The 18,708-nt window shown below is 58.9% G+C and overlaps 3 protein-coding genes across 5 annotated transcripts; 1 reads left to right on the top strand and 2 right to left on the bottom strand.

Moving 5' to 3' along the window:
* The first annotated feature begins 5 nt into the window (after window positions 1-5).
* On the top strand, window positions 6-18,417 carry NECAB3 (N-terminal EF-hand calcium binding protein 3). Of its 3 annotated transcripts, XM_008021107.3 has the most exons (13): window positions 1,179-1,423; window positions 3,224-3,248; window positions 4,845-4,953; window positions 5,924-5,949; window positions 6,164-6,261; window positions 15,133-15,269; window positions 15,525-15,643; window positions 15,795-15,874; window positions 15,977-16,030; window positions 16,668-16,780; window positions 16,949-17,026; window positions 17,471-17,562; window positions 17,648-18,417. In XM_008021107.3, exons 1-13 carry the CDS (start codon window positions 1,277-1,279, stop codon window positions 17,674-17,676), a joined length of 1,107 nt encoding a protein of 368 aa, XP_008019298.1. In that variant the 5' UTR covers window positions 1,179-1,276; the 3' UTR covers window positions 17,677-18,417. The 3 variants fall into 3 exon arrangements, with proteins under 3 accessions (XP_072864057.1, XP_008019287.1, XP_008019298.1); XM_008021096.3 differs by having other exon boundaries at window positions 1,176-1,423; window positions 15,795-16,030; XM_073007956.1 differs by lacking the exons at window positions 15,133-15,269; window positions 15,525-15,643; window positions 15,795-15,874; ... (3 more) ...; window positions 17,471-17,562; window positions 17,648-18,417 and having other exon boundaries at window positions 6-1,423; window positions 4,700-4,953; window positions 6,164-6,247.
* On the bottom strand, window positions 7,083-8,662 carry ACTL10 (actin like 10). Its single transcript, XM_008021062.3, has one exon. It carries the CDS (start codon window positions 8,570-8,572, stop codon window positions 7,370-7,372), a length of 1,203 nt encoding a protein of 400 aa, XP_008019253.1. The 5' UTR covers window positions 8,573-8,662; the 3' UTR covers window positions 7,083-7,369.
* Window positions 11,471-13,227, bottom strand: C2H20orf144 (chromosome 2 C20orf144 homolog). Its single transcript, XM_008021073.3, has 2 exons — window positions 13,035-13,227; window positions 11,471-11,998 (listed from the first exon to the last, which is right to left on the bottom strand). Exons 1-2 carry the CDS (start codon window positions 13,158-13,160, stop codon window positions 11,738-11,740), a joined length of 387 nt encoding a protein of 128 aa, XP_008019264.1. The 5' UTR covers window positions 13,161-13,227; the 3' UTR covers window positions 11,471-11,737.
* Window positions 18,418-18,708: the final 291 nt, after the last annotated feature.

Raw genomic sequence — 18,708 nt, 5'->3', positions numbered from 1 at the left:
GCTGGGGAAATGCCCATTCTCCGCTTCCCTTCTCTCCGTCCCTGCTCGATTTGATTTGTCTCAGAACTCGAAGAAAGGTCAGCTTCATCGCTATTTTGGTCCTAACTCAAAAGCCGATCCAGTAAAGGTTTTTGTAGAAAGCCAAGAATGCTACTCAGTGCTGCCCGAAGTGCAGCTTAATGAGTGGCCTCTCCTTTTCCCAGCCAGCCAGTTTGCTGTCTTCCTTCCAGACGTTTCTGGACATTAGTAAACATGCAACAAATGACAGTGGACTGGTTCTGTGTCAGGTATTTAGCAGTTCTGGGGACATGAGTGTTAACCTCCCTTCTTGGTGCTCTCAGGGTCTGAAGGAGATCTACTTAAATGAGAAAATCAGGAAAAGCTTCCTGGAAGGCGTGCTTGAGTTCAGCGCTGTAGAATAGGTAGGAGTTAACCAGAGGAAGAAAACAAGCAAAGAACACGACGGGCAAAGGCCGTGGGCAGGAGGGAGAGGGACAGAGGACCGGAGAAAGTAGTGTGGCTGCGGTCCTGAGGTGAGGGTCAGAGTGGTGCTCCTGGAGCGGGGCGTTCAGTCTTAAGCTTTATTCGGGGGCCAAGGAGTCATTGGAGACCGAAGTGGTACCTCTTTCGCATCTTAAAAGCTCCCCCTGGCTGCTGTGTGGAGAACGGGTTGAAGGGAGGGCCAAAGCCACCGAGAGGAGGGGAAAGGGCCGCGCTGAGTGCCAGAGAGGGCGGGCGTCGGGATGCCTGGGAGTCGGCCACACGGACCTGTGGGCTTCCTCTACGCCAGCCCCCGTTGTAAGCACTTGACACTGAATGAGTCCCAACAATCCCATAGGGTGTCTACCAGTACCATTTTTGCAAATGAGGATACAGACGCCCCGAAAGGTGAAGTCCTGGTGGGTTTTACCCACTCGTAGCACCCTGACTCTTCGGCACTGGCTTGGTCACCCTGTCCCTCCGGGTGGGCGCGCAGCCCCTAGGTTCTGCTCCAGGCAGGCCGTCGCGGAACCCGAACCCTCGGGCGCCTCCCCCTCCGCCGTGGCCGCGGAAGCGCGGAGGCCTGCGACGCTGGAGTTGGACCTTGAGGCGAGGGAACCCGGCGCTCAATCTCCAGACCCGGAACCCGGCGTCCGCGGGGGCGGGGCGGGGGCGGGGCCTGAGCCCGCGCGTCGGCGCCGGCGCCAAGGGGCGGCCCCCAGCCCCACTGAGTCCGCCGCGGCGTCCAGGGTCGGGAGCAACCGCAGCCGAGCCCCAGCGAGCGGGCGGCGGCGCCATGGCGTGCGTGGGGCTGCTCACCGTGTGCCTGCTCCGGCCGCCCGCGCCCCAGCCCCAGCCCCAGCCCCAGCCCCCGCCCCCGCCTCCGCGGCACCCGCAGCTCGCGCCAGACCCCGGGCCCGCCGGACATGCGCTCTTCCAGGACGTGAGTGGGCGCGGGCTGTGCTCGCGGTGTCTCCCCGCCCGAGTCTCTGTTAGTCTCACCCTCCGGGGTTGTTCGGGCCCCGCCGCTGTCTCTGGGTCTCTGCCTCTCTCTCTGGCCCTGCTGTCTCTGTTTTCTCTTGACCTCTCTGCCTTTGTGTCCCCTGTTCTGTCTCTCTGTCTCGTCTACGTCTCCGCTTGTCCCTGCTCCAGTGTCACTGCCCCTGCTGCCCCCCACCCCTCAGCCCACCCCAGTTGTGTGTCTGGTGTTGGGGGGGAGCTGTCGACAATCACAGCAGCGGTCACCCCACTCTGTAGCAGCCGCAGGCTGGGCTGACTGGGGAAGGGGAGCCTGGAAGCACAAGGGGCCCCTCACTTCTGACTCTGGTGCCGCCCCCAGAGTCCTTCAGGCCCCACTCCAGGGCAGCAGAGTCCTACAGTTGGTAAGGATTGCACAGAGTCACCCTCCCATGGGACCACGGGTGGCCCTGCAGCCCCCATGGGCACCAGCCACGGCCCTGAGCCCTATCTCCACCTGTGCTACGCTCTGTCCTGGCCCCCTCATGCCCCAACTCCAGAGGGAGGCAAAGCTGTCTCCCGCCCCCGTCCCACTGCCCCTAGTGACTCAGCACCTTGACCACATCCCTGGCTGGAAGGGACCTGACCCTCCCTCTTCCCAGGTAGGAAAACCAAGGCCTGAGGGGATATGTCCCAGGTCAGTCATGGAGGCAGGGGAACAACAGGGTGACCCCAGGTGTCCCCATTCCCAGCTTAGCACCCCTCCCCGCTCCCAAGATCTCCATCTACCCCACCTGGGCCTCCCTGGCTTGCTGTGTGTCCCTCAGCCAGTGGCAGAGCTTCTCTGAGTTAGGCTAGAGGTTAGAGTCTTTCTGAGCCCTGCTGACGCTGAAAAAACAGGATCTTGGAGGGGGTTGGCGTTCAGGACCTGGAGTTCATGGGGGCTCTCAGCCCAGGCTTGGCCCACCCCTGCTTGCCAGGCCTGCCAGTCTCCCCTTTGCTGGGCTGCTTTGGGTGACCTGGGAGCAGGTCACTAAGAGAGATGGGGACCTGTCTTGACTCTGCTCCTCTTTGCCTCTGTTGCTCTTCATCTTCACTTCATAAATGAAATCTGCTGACCTTGCCTTCTGCCACCCGCACTCCCCCTTGGACTTGTGTGTGTGCACACATGCCTGCCAAAGGTCCTCACTATCAGCCCCATAGGAAGCCCCAGCCCTGAAAGAGTTAACCCCAGCTGCTCCTGATCTATTTGCTAGTGGGTAACTCAGGCACCTGCAGAGACAGAGTAGCCACTGCCTGCTGTCTTCAACAGCATGCAAGGAAACAACTCAGAGAGGGCAGTTGGGATAGACCATGGCCACACAGCAGAGCTCGGGGCTCAGGTCTAGGACGGCTGTGCAGGATTCCTAGGCCGCAAGCCGGCCCATTTCCTCAACCTTCCTCATGCTGGAACTGTGCCAGGGGCTGAGGTATTAGATAGAACTTGGGCTGCACTCTGGGTGTGGGAGGTGGGGACACAGGGAACTGGCCAGGAGCACCCCCAACGAGGCCAGGCCCTGCAGGAGAAGTGAGTGGAGGTGGCACCCGCTGCGTGCTCTTCCTGCGCCCTGCTTGCAGGAAAAGCTCCTGCAGGGCTGAGCTGGGCAGGGGTTTTGGGACCAGGCTGGGCAGGAGGAAAGGCAAGGCAGGGGGTAGGCCAGCCAGCTGGGACCCTGTTGGGTTGAGTGGGGGCCTCTGGCTTCCTGGGTGGCACTCACAGTTCCCCTCATGTCCCTTTGTCCTCTAGGTTTTCCGCAGAGCAGACAAGAATGGTGAGTGTGGCTTCCCCTGGGTCCCAGAGTGGGGCAGGGTGGGAAGCATCCAGAAGGCCCAGGGAGACTTGGAAGGTTGGGTGGGAAGTCAAGAGTCAAGACAAATCTTGGAGGCCCAAAACAGGAGAATCAATCAAGGCATCCTTCCCAGAGGAGGTGCTGTTCTCAGCCAAGTTTGGCAGGATGGAGAGTGGCGGGAATGTGGTTTGGCCAGGGGCTAGAGGTAGGGGCTGACTTTCACACAGCACCCTGGCACGGCGATGGGCACTTCCTTTTCATGGCCTCCTGTTGTCCTCACAACCACCAGCTAGATTGGAATTCACCCTATTTCGTAAAGGAGCAGAGGCCTAGAGAGGTGAAGCAGGTTGCCTAAGGTCACACAGCCTTTAATTGATAGGCTTGAACTTGGGTCTTTGCAGTGTTTAGTCCCAGGCTCCTTGTGTGAGGCACTTGGAAGAGTGAGGTAATGGAGGTGAGACCTTTTTGGAGATTTTACTCAGGTTTTTAGAGGGCTCAGTAACTTGTCACGTGACCAACCATCTGGACCAGGGAGGTCTTGGAGGACGCAACTAAACCCATGCCTTGGGCAAGGATAAAGCTGGGTCCAGTGCCAAAGGAGTCGGCTCCTCCTGCCTTGGGTCCCGGGCAGTCTCAGACCCTGGTCTAGGAGAACCTTGGAAGCTAAAGCACGAGCCCTAGGGGACCCATCCAGCAACAGGCTGCTCCTCCTAGGTGACCTGGATCAGCCCACTGTACCTTGTGTGGCCGGTGGAGGGTCTGAGCTTCACAATCAGCCTGGGACGCCTTTCATCTGGGTCTTCATGCCCTCTTGTGTTTCATCCTCCTAGAGACGGGGTCCTGTCCCCACTCCTTGCCCTTCTCTGTGGGTCTCTTCAAATTGATGGGTGTTGTTTGTCCCAACCCATTGATCAGGACACATGCCCTCACTTGGACCAGGGCATTCTGTCTGTGGAGGTTCAGATTCTCCTCCGGCTCAGCTCGCCACATCCATCTGCTCAGAGACCTCATGTATCATTCAGACCACATCCCATGTCTTTGTGCCACATAAGCGCTCCCAGCCTCTGCTCACATGCGCCTGTGATGGGGAGCTCCTTCCCTTCTGAACCAGCCTGCTGCTGCCTACAGAGGCTCCAACTAGTAGGAAGATTCCATCTGCCTCCCCGTGGCTTCTCTGTGAAGGTCCTGGGTCCAGAGAGTGGAGGTTCCTTGTGCCCTGTAGTGAGGCTGGTCCCCAAATCCTTCCAGGTGACGTCTAGGCCCTGCCACACTGTGGCCATGTCACAGCCTGTTGCTTGTTTTTTCGTTTGGCAAATGTTTACTGAGTTCCTACCCAATGCTGTGTACTGCCCTGTCCCTTTGGTGCCTGCAAAGTAGGTTCTGTTGCCTTCATTGGACACCTTTGAGGACCCCAGTCCTTTTGTCCCAAACAGGCTCCCCACTGAGCTCAGAATCCCATCCCACCTGGTTAGGTGGTTGTCAGATGCTATGAGGCCTTTGGGACCCTCGACCTGGTGGCAGGGGTGCAATCAGGGTCAGGGATACCTCCTCTGCTCCCTGTCCTCCCCCTGCCACCAGATGATGGGAAGCTCTCATTTGAGGAATTCCAGAATTACTTTGCTGATGGGGTTCTCAGCCCGGGGGAGCTGCAGGAACTGTTCAGCGGCATTGATGGGCATCTTACCGAGTGAGTACGAGAAGGGGCCGTGGGTAGATGCCAGGCCGGGTTGTCTTTACCCCACTGTGTCCCCTGCTGCCTTGGTTCCTTTTGTAGGACGAGGAAGGGGGGCAGGGAGAAAGGTACCAGGGCTCGGTTCCAGCTTTACCCGCCTGCCTACCCCGTCTCCAGCTACAGCCTTGCCCACTACACTGCTTCCAGCTGGGACTCCGAAATAGCCAAGTCTGAGTCACCACCCATGGCTCAGCTCCCCATTCCCGCTTCCCACAGCGACCCGAGGATGCCTGGGGACAGCTGGGCCCCGCCTGCTTCCACCCAAGAATGCAGTGCACGAACACGCACACCATCTACCCCGTGTGTGCTCCCACATCTACACGTCTTGGCAGGAGTGTGCACGCTCCTCCCTGTGCCTGCTCCCAGGGGTGCACATGCACGAACCGCTGTACCTCCCTCTACTTCCCTTCTCCCATTTCCTGAGGGTCAGTCTCAGGTTCCTGAGACTTGGGCTGGAACCTTCGTCTACAGTACTCCCCCTCCCCTCCTGGCCCGACTCCCCAGCCAGTTCCTTGTCCTTCAGGGCCTCACTTAGGCAGCTCCTCCTCTAGGAAACCCTCCCTAACCTATCAACTAAATACCCCGTGCTGTCCCTGGATTTCCCTGCACCTGGCTTCCCCTTCGCAGCTCTGACCACTTCTCGCTGGCCTGTGTCCACATCCGTCTTCCCCTGGCCTGAGATCCTCTTGGAAGCCAAGAATGGGTCTGAATCTTTGCCCTCAGAGTGATTAGTTGGGGCAGTAGAACCCATTCTGCGACCCTGCAAGGACTCTGTCCGCAGGAGCAACTTAATCTGGGGCGGAGCAGAAGTGGCCTTCATGTTAGACTGAGCTGGGAGTTGGTGGGGTGGGAGATGGGGTATTGGCCCCAGTAGTCCCAGTTTACCAGGCCCAGGTCTGAAGTGTGCCTTCTCTTTTCCCTGCAGCAATTTAGAAACGGAAAAACTGTGTGGTGAGTAGGCCCACGGGAGCTCTTGTCTCCTGGGGCCCCTGGGCCCCAGGGTAGGTGTGGCAAGGGACTGTTGCTGGTCTCCTGATGGGACAGGTTGGGCTGAGCTCAGGATATAAGGCCTGCTTGGCTGCTGAGGAATTCCAGGGGGCCAGAATCCCAGGGTGGGTAGATGGGTGGGGGTCCAGGAACCCTCAAGCACCTCTTCTGCCTGCAGACTACTTCGCAGAGCACCTGGGTGTCTACCGGCCGGTGCTGGCTGCATTGGAATCGCTGAACCGTGCAGTGCTCGCTGCCATGGATGCCACCAAGCTGGTGAGTGGAGTGGCTGACGGTGGGGGGCCCACTGTGAGGCAGCGGGCATCTGCTGTGCTGTGGGATCCTCCACAGTCTTGACTCAGGGTTATAGAGCTAGGGGCTTGGGTTCAAATCCTGGCTCCCACTTTGTAGCTGTGCCCCTTGACCTCTCTGGGCCTGTTTCTTCATCTGTAAACCATCGTAACAATAGAGCTGCTCTCCATACATCACTGTGACAAGTGAGAACGAAGGCAGGAATTTTTGTCGTTTTGTTCTGTCTCCAGCACCCAGAATAATATCTGGCAAACAGTAGGTGCTTCATACTAGGGGCTGCTGGTGCTTTAGTTGCTGGCCCGTCACAACTGTCGTGGGATATCATTCAGGGCTGGACTAGGTGTGGAAGGCTGTGCTCACAGGTTCACAGGGCAGGGCCTGGCCCGAGGACATACGTGAGTAGGCAGGTACGTGAGCACCCACGCGTTTGTGTGCACATGTGGACATGTGTATGCACAAGCACAAACAGGGCTGATAGCCAGGGCTTGAGGCCCTTGAGTGGTGACTTCCAGAAACTAAGCTGCCCTTCACTTTGTGTGTTCAAGAAATATCACCACCTCCCTTTGCTCCATGGCTCTTGTAAGGGGGAGTGAGCAGGCCCAGGAGTGCGTCTGACCCCACTTTTTACAGAAGGGGAAGCAGGCACTCATCGTCAACAATGACCTGAGCACGCAGCTAGGGACAGGGCTCCTCCTGCTGGTGACTTTCACATGAGATTTAGTAGCTTTTCAAAGGATTGCCCCTTGGGGCCTGGCATGACGAGGGATTGGAGGAACTCCCATATCTGTGGCATGGACACAAGTGGGGGCATCACCTTTATTGCCATGAAGTAGGGCCCTGGGGGTAGGCGGCTGGACTGGCATTCTCTGAACTGACAGAGGTTGGGGAGATTCAAATTGCAGTTGAAAATGAGGGTCCCACGGGTCCTAAATACCTCCTTCTGGCCCAGAAAGGGTTTGGGGGTGACCCATCCAGTAAGCTCCAACCTCCAGGAGGACCCTGCCAGCTCCAAACACCTGACTCTTTAGATAGCTGTCCCCCACGGCAGTGCCACCCCCCAGTCCAGCCTAACTCAGTTGAACACATCGTACAGCAGCCTGGAGCCACACTCCTGGTACATGGCCCGGGTTATCCAGCGGCGCTGGAAGGAGTGAAGGGAGGCCACCATGGAGCCGCCGGTCCACACAGCCATGCCACGCCCATGCTCGGCCACCAGGTGGGGCCGTAGGGCCGCGTAGCCGTGCCGCCGGCACTGCGCCTCCAGCTCCTTGTCCAGGCGCTCCGCGAAGCCAGGAAACAGCGTAGAGCCGCCGGCCAGCACCACGGTATCTGCCAGTCGTGTCCGCAGCGTTTCAGGCATCTTCTGCAGCGCCCGGAAGGCCAGCGCGGGCAGCCCCGGCCCAGCCTGGCCCAGCAGGCCTGGCTGGAAGATGGGTTCGGGGCAGCGGAATCGCTCGCTGCTAAGGCGGACGCAGCACCCGTTACCCATGCTGAAACTGGCCGGACGGTGGCGGGCGGGGTCGCGGAGGTCGCCCTCGAAGTCCAGGGACACGTAGCAGCTGCGCTTCTTGAGATGTGTGATGGCCTTGCGGGGCAGGGCGTGCTGCGAGAGGTCAGGGTTCGCCGCCACCAGCAGATCCCGCAGGTAGCGCGACAGGGTGCTGCCTGCCACGTTCAGCCGGAAGGTGGCCTGGTGCCACGAGTGACCCGCGTAGATGGGCGTGGCGTGGCACACGCCTGCGCCCGCCTCTATGGCCAGCCCGCTGAACGCGCCAGTGGAGCAGAGCGCCAACAACGCGGTGCTAGCCATGTGGCACGCGGGCACTGCCAGGGTCTCGAACAGCAGCTCCGCCACCCTCTCGCGGCCTGCGGGTGGCGCCGACGGCGAGTCGCTCACCAGCACAGGCCACTGCTCTGGGCACACCCGCAGGCCGCCCACCAGCAGGCGCTCCCAGAGCCCTTCCAGCGCCTCCCAGTCCGCCACCACGCCGTGCTTGATGGGGTGTGCCCGCGCGACGCCGCCTGCCAGCTCACAGCCCGGCGCGCCGGGCAGCACCGGCCGGTCCCAGCTGGGCACCAGGCTGGAGCTCTTCAGCACTATTCGCGGCTGGTTCTCGCCCGCGAAGCCCGCCTTGGTGAAACCCGAGCCCTGGTCCACCACCACCGCGATGCGGCCCAGGGAGGGCGGTCGGTGCACACGGCGGCTCCCCGACACCGACGCTACCTTCGGGCTCCGTCCAGCCCCGGGGCTGAAGGCTCCGCTCCTTCGTGCCATTCGGCTTAGTCGGCTCGAGACCTCCCGGCCTCTGTGCTAGGGAGTGGTCCCTTTGAGCCCTTGGCTCTGCCTCCGGGGCCTAAATTCCTCCTCTTCTGGACCAGATCACCACCCCTCTCAGCTCTTGGCTCCGCCCTCTGGTCTGAAAGGCCCGCCTCTTGTTCCGGGCCGTCCGCCGCCTCTTCAGCTCGTGCCTAGTCCCTAGGCCTGAGGCCCGGCCCCTAGTTCAGGCTTCAGTCTCTGCTCTGGCTGGGTTCCAGCCGCATCTCACCCTCTTCGTCTTCCTCCGGCGCCGGGCTCCAGGCTCCACGCCTTGCACGGGACCCCCACACTCTCCGGACTCGCCTCTCCTTTGCTGTTCCTCCCCGTCAGCGCTTGCTGAGATGGCTGACGAGATGGCTAGGACTGATCCTTTTAGATCCTAAGAAGCCCCCAGGAGGAGCAGAACTTTGAAGGTGAAGGGGCCTTGTGATAAGGCTGTTTGGACATATATCCCCCTTGGGGACCCAGGCAGCCTCCTGGCACCTCTCACCTGGGCTTGACGGAAGTTCCCGGTTGTGGAGGGGGGAGGAGCTAGCTGGTCAGAAGGCAGAAAAGAACTTAGATTGGTCTCATTGTGACCTCACTCCCCAGCAGCTGCCCTTCCACAGCCCCCTACCCTATGACAACTCCCTGGACCCATCCTCTCTCCTGGACAGAGCCAAGGGCAGTGATTTTGGCATCCAGGGGTCTGGCTTCAGCAGCCCAGCACAATCAATCTGATTCCTTTCTCAAACCACTTAGAGTTATCTGATGTACTCTGGCCAGATGTGTGGCCCTTACCTTCCCAGTGCTGAAGAAAAAGCTTTTAGTCACAGATCTACAGCTTCCCTGAAGAGCCGCGACAGGCTCTGGCCCTACCTTTAGGGGCTTCCATGGATGGATTCACGTGGGCCTGAATTTGAGACTCAGTTTTTATTTTTTTTGAGACAGCGTCTCCGTCTCCTAGGCTGGGAGTGCAGTGTTGCAGTCTCAGCTCAGTGCAACCTCTGCCTTCCGAGTTCAAGCTGTTCTCCTGCTTCAGCCTCCTGAGTAGCTGGGACTACAGGCGTGCACCATCATACCTGGCTAATTTTTGTATTTTTAGTAGAGACAGTGTTTCGCCACGTTGGCCAGGCTGGTCTTGGAACTCCTGACCTCAGGTGATCCACCTGCCTTGGACTCCTACAGTGTTGGGATTACAGATGTGAGCCACCGCACCCAGCAAGACTCAGTTCTGAAGCTGACTCACTGTGCAGTCCTAACCTAGTCTTGATCTTTCTCTGGGTTTGGTTTTCTCCAAAAGGTAGTAATAATCCCACCACACAGGAAAGAGGCCACTTCTTGTCTCGGCAAAGCCTCATCCTCTTCAGGACCAATTTGGTTGCAGGTAGAAGACTCGGGTGAATGTAAGCCAAAATAAGGACTTTATTACAAGGATCTTATATGTTATGGATACCAAGAGCAAGGGTGAAATCAGGTTTCAGGAACAGAATCTGACTGCAGGGCTGTAGGGAACCCAGGATGTGCACTGCATTGTGGTGGTGGTGGTGGTTTTTTTTTTTTGAGACGGAGTCTCGCTGTCACCCAGGTTGGAGTGCAGTGGCATGATCTAAGCTCACTGCAACCTCTGCCTCCCAGGTTCAAGCGATTTTCCTGCCTCAGTCTCCCGAGTAGCTGGGATTATAGGCACCCGCCACCATGCCCGGCTAATTTTTTGTATTTTTAGTAGAGAAGGGATTTCACCGTGTTAGCCAGGATGATCTTGATCTCCTGACCTCGTGATCCGCCCGTCTCAGCCTCCCAAAGTGCTGCGTTTACAGGCGTGAGCCACTGTGCCTGGCCTGCATTGTGTTTTTATTCTGAAGATTGACTTAGCCTGTGCATGTTCAAGTAGAGAGCATGGTCTCATACAGTTTCTGAACTACAGTCCTAGGGGGAGGGGCTGACAGGACCAGCTTGGGCCAATCACTGTATGGGCAGGAGGTGCGGCCCCATGGAAGAAGGTGGTTACCCTGATTGTAACCATGTGGATGGTAGGGAAGAGTCAGTTCTCACAATTAGCAGGGGTGATGTTATGCAGCCTCCAGCCTGGTGCAGGCAAGGTGGAGGAGATGTTCATCATGGTGACGGTGACAAAAGTATATCTTCAGCAGAAGCTGGGCTGGTGGCTCTAGTGAGCTGGGACTTCAGTCCTGCTGCATCTGCCCCCAAAAGAGGGCATCCTGAGGTTGGTTACCAGGGTGTGACAGGAAGGTAGGCTGCAGGTTCAGCAGGCCAGGAGTGGCATTGCGTGTGGAGCTGGATTTGGGACCTGGGAGAGTGAGAAGCAGCAGCAGGATCCCACACAGAAAGTGTGGCAGGCAGGGCTGCTTCTAAGTGATTTGGGGAGTGAGACTGAGGCTGTGGGCTTTTTCCCTGTTGGTAATGGAGACCTATTGAAAGCTTATGAGCAGGGGAGTGAGCTGCTCTAGACAGGTGAGTGGTTTGGAAGAAGTCTTTGTCATGTGGGGAAGGAGATACAGGGTAGGTTGGGAGACAGAGGTACCTTGGGGAAGACTGGAGGGCCTGAGTGCTTTGGGGTTACCAAGTACGATGTGTAGGAGTGAAGTGCCAGAGGGCTTCCAGCTTCTCCTGGGTGCGTCCACAGGCAGAATCCACGTTTCAGGCCTTGCCCCAGCTGACTGCCGCCCTGGCTGTTCTTACCCAGGATGGTGCCTGTTGGCCTGGGAGCCTCCCTCATGCCTAAGAGGGATTACTGTGGGGGGATGTCAGGCTTTGCCGGAAGCAGGTCCCCCTCACTAGCGTGGCCACGCCTGGGTTTGCCCAAGCCCACCTCCCTTGAGCCTGCAGACTGAGCGGGATGTGACCAGGGTTTGGAGTGTTGGGGAAGGGAAACTGCCTCCCGCCACTGTAGCAAGGTGTGGGGTTCTGTTCTGACCCTTGGCACATGTAAGGAGAAAGCAAAAGACAGCCCTGGCTCCAGACGTGGCGGTGGCTCTGCCTTCAATACGCCCCGTTCAACCCTGTGCGGCTCCTGGGCTCAGCTTTGCCCAGCCCGACTCCACCTCCCAGACGCCTCCGACAGGGCTCACAGGCTCCAGGGTTGCCACGCACTCTTTATTGGGCGGGGTCTGGGCCAAGCGCTTAGAGCTGCGGGCGAGGGCAGCGGCACCGTTTGCGTGGCTGCTCCTCTGCAGGCCCGGCTTCGCTGGGAGGTTTTCCCGGGGACCGCAGCAGCAGCAGGAGCACCGGCATCTTCAGCTCGCGCTCGCAGCTTTCTCCCGCTCCGCGCAACCTGGGTGCCGCCGGGGAGCCCAGCCCGGCACCCGACGCGTAGTCAATCGGTCGCCCAGCCTTGGCCAGCGGCTGTCGCTTGTCCAGGTGGAGGATCAGCACGATCCTGGCCTGGGGGTGGAACAGGAGCGTGAGGGGGAGAGCGCGCCAGGGCCGAGCCCACGACCCGGGGCCGCCCCGCCCTGCTCCTGGGACCCTCATCCACCGGGTCCTGTCATCCTCCGATGCACAGGGCTGGAGGGGACCCCTGTCCGCGGGGAAGCTCTCCCTTCCCTGCGTGGCGCCCTGGACTCCGCCTCCCTTCTGGAAACCCTCATCCATCCCAGACCGACTTCCTGAGACCAGCTCCGTCTAAGTTTATGAGATCCCTTCCAGGCCCTGGGATGTTGGGGGCTCTCAACACCCCCAACCCCTGCCTGGTCCAGGGCCTCTGCTCATTTGAGAGGGAGGCAGGGAAGTTGTGAGCCTAGGAGCTGGGGAGAGGACACAAGGGAATCCCACCTGCTCCTAGCTTCAGTAGTACCAACTAGGACTGATTCTCCGTGCTGGGACCTCCACCCGTTTGTCCAGGGTTGGGAGAGAATCCCACTCGTGCTCACCTCCCTGGGCTCTCCAGTCTCATACACTTTCTGGTTCTGGAATCTCTGCCCTCCCTTCTGGGCTTTTTTTTTTTTTTTTCTTTTCTTTTTTTTTTAAAGACTGAGTCAAATAGGGTCTTGTCCTACAGGTTGGAGTACAGTGGTGCTGTCAACGGCTCACTGCATCCCTGACCTGAGCTCACGCAGTCCACCTCAGTCTTCTGAGTAGCTGGGACTATGGGCATTCGCCACCACAACCAGCTAATTTTTTATTTTTGTAGAGATGGGACCTCCCTATGTTGCCCAGGATGATTTTGAACTCCTGGGCTCAAGTGATCCACCCACCTTGGCCTCCCAAAGTGTTGGGATTACAGGCGTGAGCCACCTTGAAAAGACCCCCATCCATACCCATATGGGCCCCTGGGATCCTCATCCTTGGGAGAGATTTTCGAATTCCTCCCTCACCCCCTAGGACTTCTGCACACAAGGCCTAGACTCCTACCCACCTATCCAGCTTTCCCTGACCCCCATCTGCCTCCCCAGCCCTGTTCCCCATCCCCCACACTCACAGTCGGCTTCTTCCGAGTGAGGTGGTTGAGAAACTGTTTCCACCAGGCCTTGTCCATGTCAGCTGGCCTCTCCTTGTGGGCCTGCTTGGGTGCTTTGGTCCTTTTGTGGGAACTATTGTTTCCCATGGCAGGGCTGGTCACCACTGGGGACCATGGCCCACACTCCGTCTGCTCTGCCCCCTGGGCCCTGGCAACATTGTGACCTCATGGGCTGACCTCACCAATTGCAGGCTCTGAGCACCGCCTCCCAGGGCCTAAAGGTGAATCTGGGCTCCACTCACTTTGTCACTTTTGGTTTCTCAGCTGTAAAACTGGGCTAATGATCATAAATGAGGCAATGCATGTAAGGTGCTTAGTGGCCAACAGAGGGGGATTTCTGTGGTTTGGGTATGAATTTTGGCCCTGCCACTAACTTACTATGTGACCTTAGCCCAGGTAATAAATCTCTCTGGGCCTGTTTTCTCATCTGCAAAATGGGGTCAATTATGGTTCCTATAAATTGTTACAAAGGTTAAATGAGGCCCGGCACGGTGGCTAATGCCTGTTGTCTCAGTACCTTGGGAGGCCAAGGTGGGTGGATCACCTGAGGTCAGGAGTTCGAGTCCAGCCTGGACAACATAGTGAAACCCTGTCTCTACTAAAAATACAAACATTAGCCAGGTGTGGCAGCACAGGCCTGTAATCCCAGTTACTCAAGAGGCTGAGGCAGGAGAATTGCTTGAACCTGGGAGGCAGAGATTGCAGTGAGCCAAGATCATGCCATATCACTCCAGCTTGGGTGATAGAGTGAGACTGTCTCGGAAAAACAAAAGACTAAATGAAATTCTTGTAGCAGTGCCTGGCTCTGAGTGGGTGCTTCTGTGTGTTCTCTGGTTGCAAGCAACAGAAACTAATCATTTCAAATACCCAAAAAGGAATTTTTTGGAAAGATTTCATGGAGATAGAAACCCTGGCCTGTCTGAGAATGAAAAGACCCACCTTCTTCTCTGTCCTTGCCTCCTAACTCATAAGCCTGGCCCAGGAGGCCCCATCTGATGGCTGAACTGAGGCAGGTTGTGGCAGGAGATGAAATCTCTGATGGATGGGACCTCTGGAGTCCCCTCGGAGAGGGCAGACACCTGGACCACAGCTCCCCAGGACTCCCACCCTGGTGCGCACGTGTGTGTGTTTGCATGTGTGTATGTGTGGTGGGGGTTAGGCAATTCTCAGGACGTCTGTGACTCCTGGGTGTGTAAGTGGGCAGGCCCTTTATTGTGTTACCCTTGACGATAGACGGCTGGCAGGTCTAGCATTGAGAGCTTACGTGTCAGACCCTGGGCTGAGTCCTGTGCAGGAATTAACTCCTGGGAGCTTCTCGCAGCTCCATATGCTGAGTTTCATCTTTCCTGTTTGATAGATGAGGAAATAGAAGCTCCAGGAAGTGAAGGTAGTTGAGAAGCCTCAGAATCCCATGCTGGGCCACGCCGGGCCTAACATGTGGGCAGCCTCCCTGCCTCTCTGCCACCCTGAGAGGGGCTGAGAGGAGGCTGGCAGTGGCGATTGGGGTCAGTGCCAGCGGGTGTGTGTTTGTGTGTCTGTGTGAGTGAGGACGGTGACCTGATTGTCTTTATCAGCAGCTCTTAGTAAAAAGCATCCAGTGTTGTGTGCATGAGTGAATGAATGAGGGAGTGAACACGTAGATTGTGAGTCTGGGGCCACACCAGGCCATCATTTTGCTTCGTGTCAACATTAGCCCTTGGATACCTTGTGACAGCCCCACCCAGCCTAGCTGTGCCTGGGACTCACTGGCTATGACAATGCTGAAGGTGGTAGCCCCATCAGGGAAAGGGCCGTGAAGTCCAGAAAAGCCAGGCACGTCGGCAGGCAGATGCCTGCTGTGTGTTGGCTCCACACCTCCGGGGAGGGAGGCCAGGCCCGGACAAGGAGGGATCCAGACCCTCCCTGCCCATCGGGTCTCAGTACCCTCCTGCCTGTGCCGGGTTTACGTGCCCCTGCTCTTGGCGCCGCCACTGCTGCTCTGATGGGCAAGAGGCAGAGGACCCACTCAGAGATCAATGCCTAGGCTGGGAGATGCTGACCGTCCCCCCTTGGCCTGCAGGCGTACGAGAGGGCCTCCAAGGTGGACCAGTTTGTGACGCGCTTCCTGCTGCGGGAGACGGTGAGCCAGCTGCAAGCCCTGCAGAGCTCGCTGGAGGGGGCGTCAGATACCCTGGAGGCCCAGGCCCGTGGCTGGCGGTATGTAAGGGCGCTGCCGACCTGCTGGGCTAGTGCTCAAGCGCCCACTGTACCCCCATTCCAAATCCCCACAGTCTCAGCATCCTAGAGCCTGTATTTTTGGGCACGGAAGCCATGGCAGGGAAGCCATGGTGGGGTGAGATGAGACTGGCTTTGGGGCTAGGCCTCGGAGTCTCAGGAGGCCTGTCTTCCTCACCCAGGCCTGTCCCGTCCTGGGGCCCCAGTCCTCGGCCCTGTGAGCCTCACTTTCTCTAGGTCAGATGCAGAGAGCATGGAGGCGCAGAGTAGGCCCTGCGGCAGCCGGCGGACAGGACGCCGGGCCCTGAGGAGCGTCAGCCGGTCATCCACCTGGTCCCCCGGCTCTTCTGACACAGGTGCGCCTGGGGCGGGGTGGGAGGCCTGGCCAAGGCGGGCACCGCATCCCCTCTTCCCCCAGGCCCACTCTTTCACTGCCCCTTACTTCATTCTGAGAACCTGCCAGGCCTGAGAGGCCCCTGCCTGACCCTGCACGGGCCCCACCCACAGGGCACAGCTCAGAGGCCGAGAATCAGTGGCAGCTCCAGGTGAACCGCCTCCAGGAGCTCATCGACCAGCTCGAGTGCAAGGTGAGGGCCATGGGGCCAGGGCCCCACGAGGGAGGACCCTCCTGGTATCCACTCGAGCCAGGCCCATGCTGGAGGCGCGGCCCATACTCTGTGCCCTCACAGGCCCCCCGGCTGGAACCCCTGCATGAAGAGGACCTGGCCAAGGGACCTGATTCGGTGAGCCCAGGAGAGGGGCAAGCGGCTGGATGGCCATGTCTGGGGGTGCTCATGAATTGGGGGTTCATGGGGCCAGCTGCGCCCATTCTCTGCCATGCGCATGTGCCCTGCCCCCAGGCCTGGCAGGCAGGTTCTGAGAACCTGCAGGAACCGCCACCCTTCTCTGGGCTTTGGTTCCCCGTCAGCATTTCTGAAAGCCAGGTCTGGGGCAGTGTGGACAGAAGCTGGAGGGAGGAAGGAAGTGGTGGCATACTGCAGGAGGGACAGTGGCTGGATCAAGCAGCACCCTTGGAGACAGGGAGACGATGGAGACAGGGAGGTTGGGGGGCAGGTTGGCAGCAGGAACCCAGCTAAAGGGTAGGTTGGATCTGGCATCAGTCAAGAAGGCTGGGGTCCAGGTGTAGGTGGCTCATGCCTGTAATTCCAGCACCTTGGGAGGCCAAGGTGGGAGGATTACTTGAGCCTGGTTGCAGTGAGCCATGATCCCACACACCACTGCACTCCAGCCTGGGTGAGAATAAGATCCTGTCTTAAAAACAAACAAACAAAAAAATAGCTGAGAACCTCCTAGAGGCCACGGCCAGTCCCTCCCCTGCGCCCAGCCCCACACCGGCTGACCGACTGCCTCTCCCACCAGCACATCCTCGTGGCCCAGAGGCAGGTCCAGGTGGCAGAGGAAGGTCTGCAGGACTTCCACCGAGCCCTGCGCTGCTATGTGGACTTCACAGGGGCCCAGAGCCATTGTCTGCAGTGAGTCCCCAGCTGGCAGGTGGGATGGCTGAGGGGAGGAGGGGTGCTGGGGCATAGAGGGGTTCTGGGGCTGGCCGTCCTGGGCCAGGGCTCCCATGAGACCCCAGGCCAGGGAGGCAGAGGTGGTGGCAGCCCTGGCCTGGCCTGCCCATCTCTTTGGCCCCACAGTGTGTCTGCCCAGAAGATGCCGGACGGTGCCTCCTTCACCCTGTATGAGTTCTGGCAGGATGAGGCCTCCTGGAGAAGGTATGAGTGCCAGTCTGGCCGCTAACACCATAGACTGTGACCCTGGAGTGAGTCAGGCCAGGGTTCTAATCCTGTTCTCCGGCTCACTGGCTCTGTGACCTCAGATGAGTGACCCCACCTGCCCGACCCCGGAGTCCTTTCCAAAATGGAAGTGATAACAGTTCCAACTCCTGTGGGCTAAAGGAGGTGACTGGGAAGAGCTGAATACAGCACAGGGACACGGGAGGCACTCAGTGAACACACACTTGTCACCATGCATGTGACAATGCCTATGCCGAGCACTGTGTGCGGTGCCCTTTGTTCTACCTGCACAGCGTCCCCGTGTCAAAGAGGAGAGGACTGAGGCTTCAGAGGCAGCGTGAGAAGGGCCGGGGTCTGATCCTGGCAGCAGGGTGGGGCAGGAGTAGGGAGACCGAGGTCATGGCAGCCTGCGTCTCTCCGCAGGCACCAGCAGTCGCCCTGCAGCAAGGCCTTCCAGCGCGTCCTCATCGACCACCTGCGGGCTCCGGACACCCTCACCACTGTGTTCTTCCCAGGTGTGCGGCAGACCCCCACTCACTGTCGCCTGGGAGGGGCAGTGGGCTCCTGAGGGCTCCTGACCCCCTGACCTCTGACCCCCAGCCTCCTGGTGGATAATGAATAACAACTGAGCCAGACCTTCACACGCCGAGGACCCCGGGACCCTGCCTCCCTCCCTCTGGAGCCTTCTGCCCTGGCCAGCCCACCCAGCGCAAAGACCAGGGCCTGCCTCCTCCTGGACCTGGGCCTGGTGGAAGGGCTCTCAGCCCAGGGATCAGGGACTGGGCTGCTTGCTTTCTATTTATTATTGATTTATTTATCCATGTATTTTATTGTTTGTCACTGCAGCTTCCAAGCTACTTTGGCTTCTGCCTGGCTCAGGAGACCTGGATTCTGGTCCCTCCTGGCTGAGCGACCCAGGGCAGGTTCTGTCCCTGTGTGGGTGGGCCTTGGGCCATCTGGCTGCCTAGCAAGGGTCCTGCTTTCTTCCCGCTGTCTTGGGGCCAGGCTTCTGCTCCTTCCCAGCTAGCAGCAGAAGCAGGGCTGATGCTCAGGGACCCAACCCCTCAAACCTTGCCCCTGAGGCTGGGCTGGACCTGGGTGCCCCTGTTGCCCTCCCAGGCCACTAGGCTCTGACTTTTCCAGCACCCATGGATGTGCCAGAGGCCTCTGGGTTGGTTTGCATGCCATTTTCTTATCATTTGCATGCCCTCACCCCACCCATTCTCAGGGCACTATGGGAAGCCCCAAGGTGACCTGGCCAAGTAGCAATAATTTGGGCCCAGGGTCACCTATTGCCCCCAGAGGCCTCTGAAGCCCAGGCTGGAACCCCAGCACAGAGGCAATAAAGGCAGTGGTCCCTTCCAGTGTCACCTCCTGTCTCTCACAGGTCTGGGCTGCGGGGCCTGTGTACCTCCCAGGCCAAAAGCTCCCCGGGGGCACCTCTCTTGGGAAGCCCCCCGGTTCCCACCTCATGCCCTTACGCTTGCAGAGTGGATGCTCACAAGAGCTGACACAAGTCTTCCCACTTCAGGGTCCCCGGCCCTGACACCCTGGTGGTGGGTCCTGCCTGAGGGAGGGGTGATATGTCTCTGCAGATTTTACAGGGGTTCTAGTGTCACCCACACAGAGCCTCCTCCGGGCCCAGATTGCTCGACCACACT

Source organism: Chlorocebus sabaeus, chromosome 2, assembly GCF_047675955.1.
Source record: "Chlorocebus sabaeus isolate Y175 chromosome 2, mChlSab1.0.hap1, whole genome shotgun sequence".
In the NCBI taxonomy this organism is placed as follows: Eukaryota; Metazoa; Chordata; class Mammalia; order Primates; family Cercopithecidae; genus Chlorocebus; species Chlorocebus sabaeus.
Note: the sequence above shows the minus strand (reverse complement) of the source record. Positions and strands in the feature narration are given on the sequence as shown.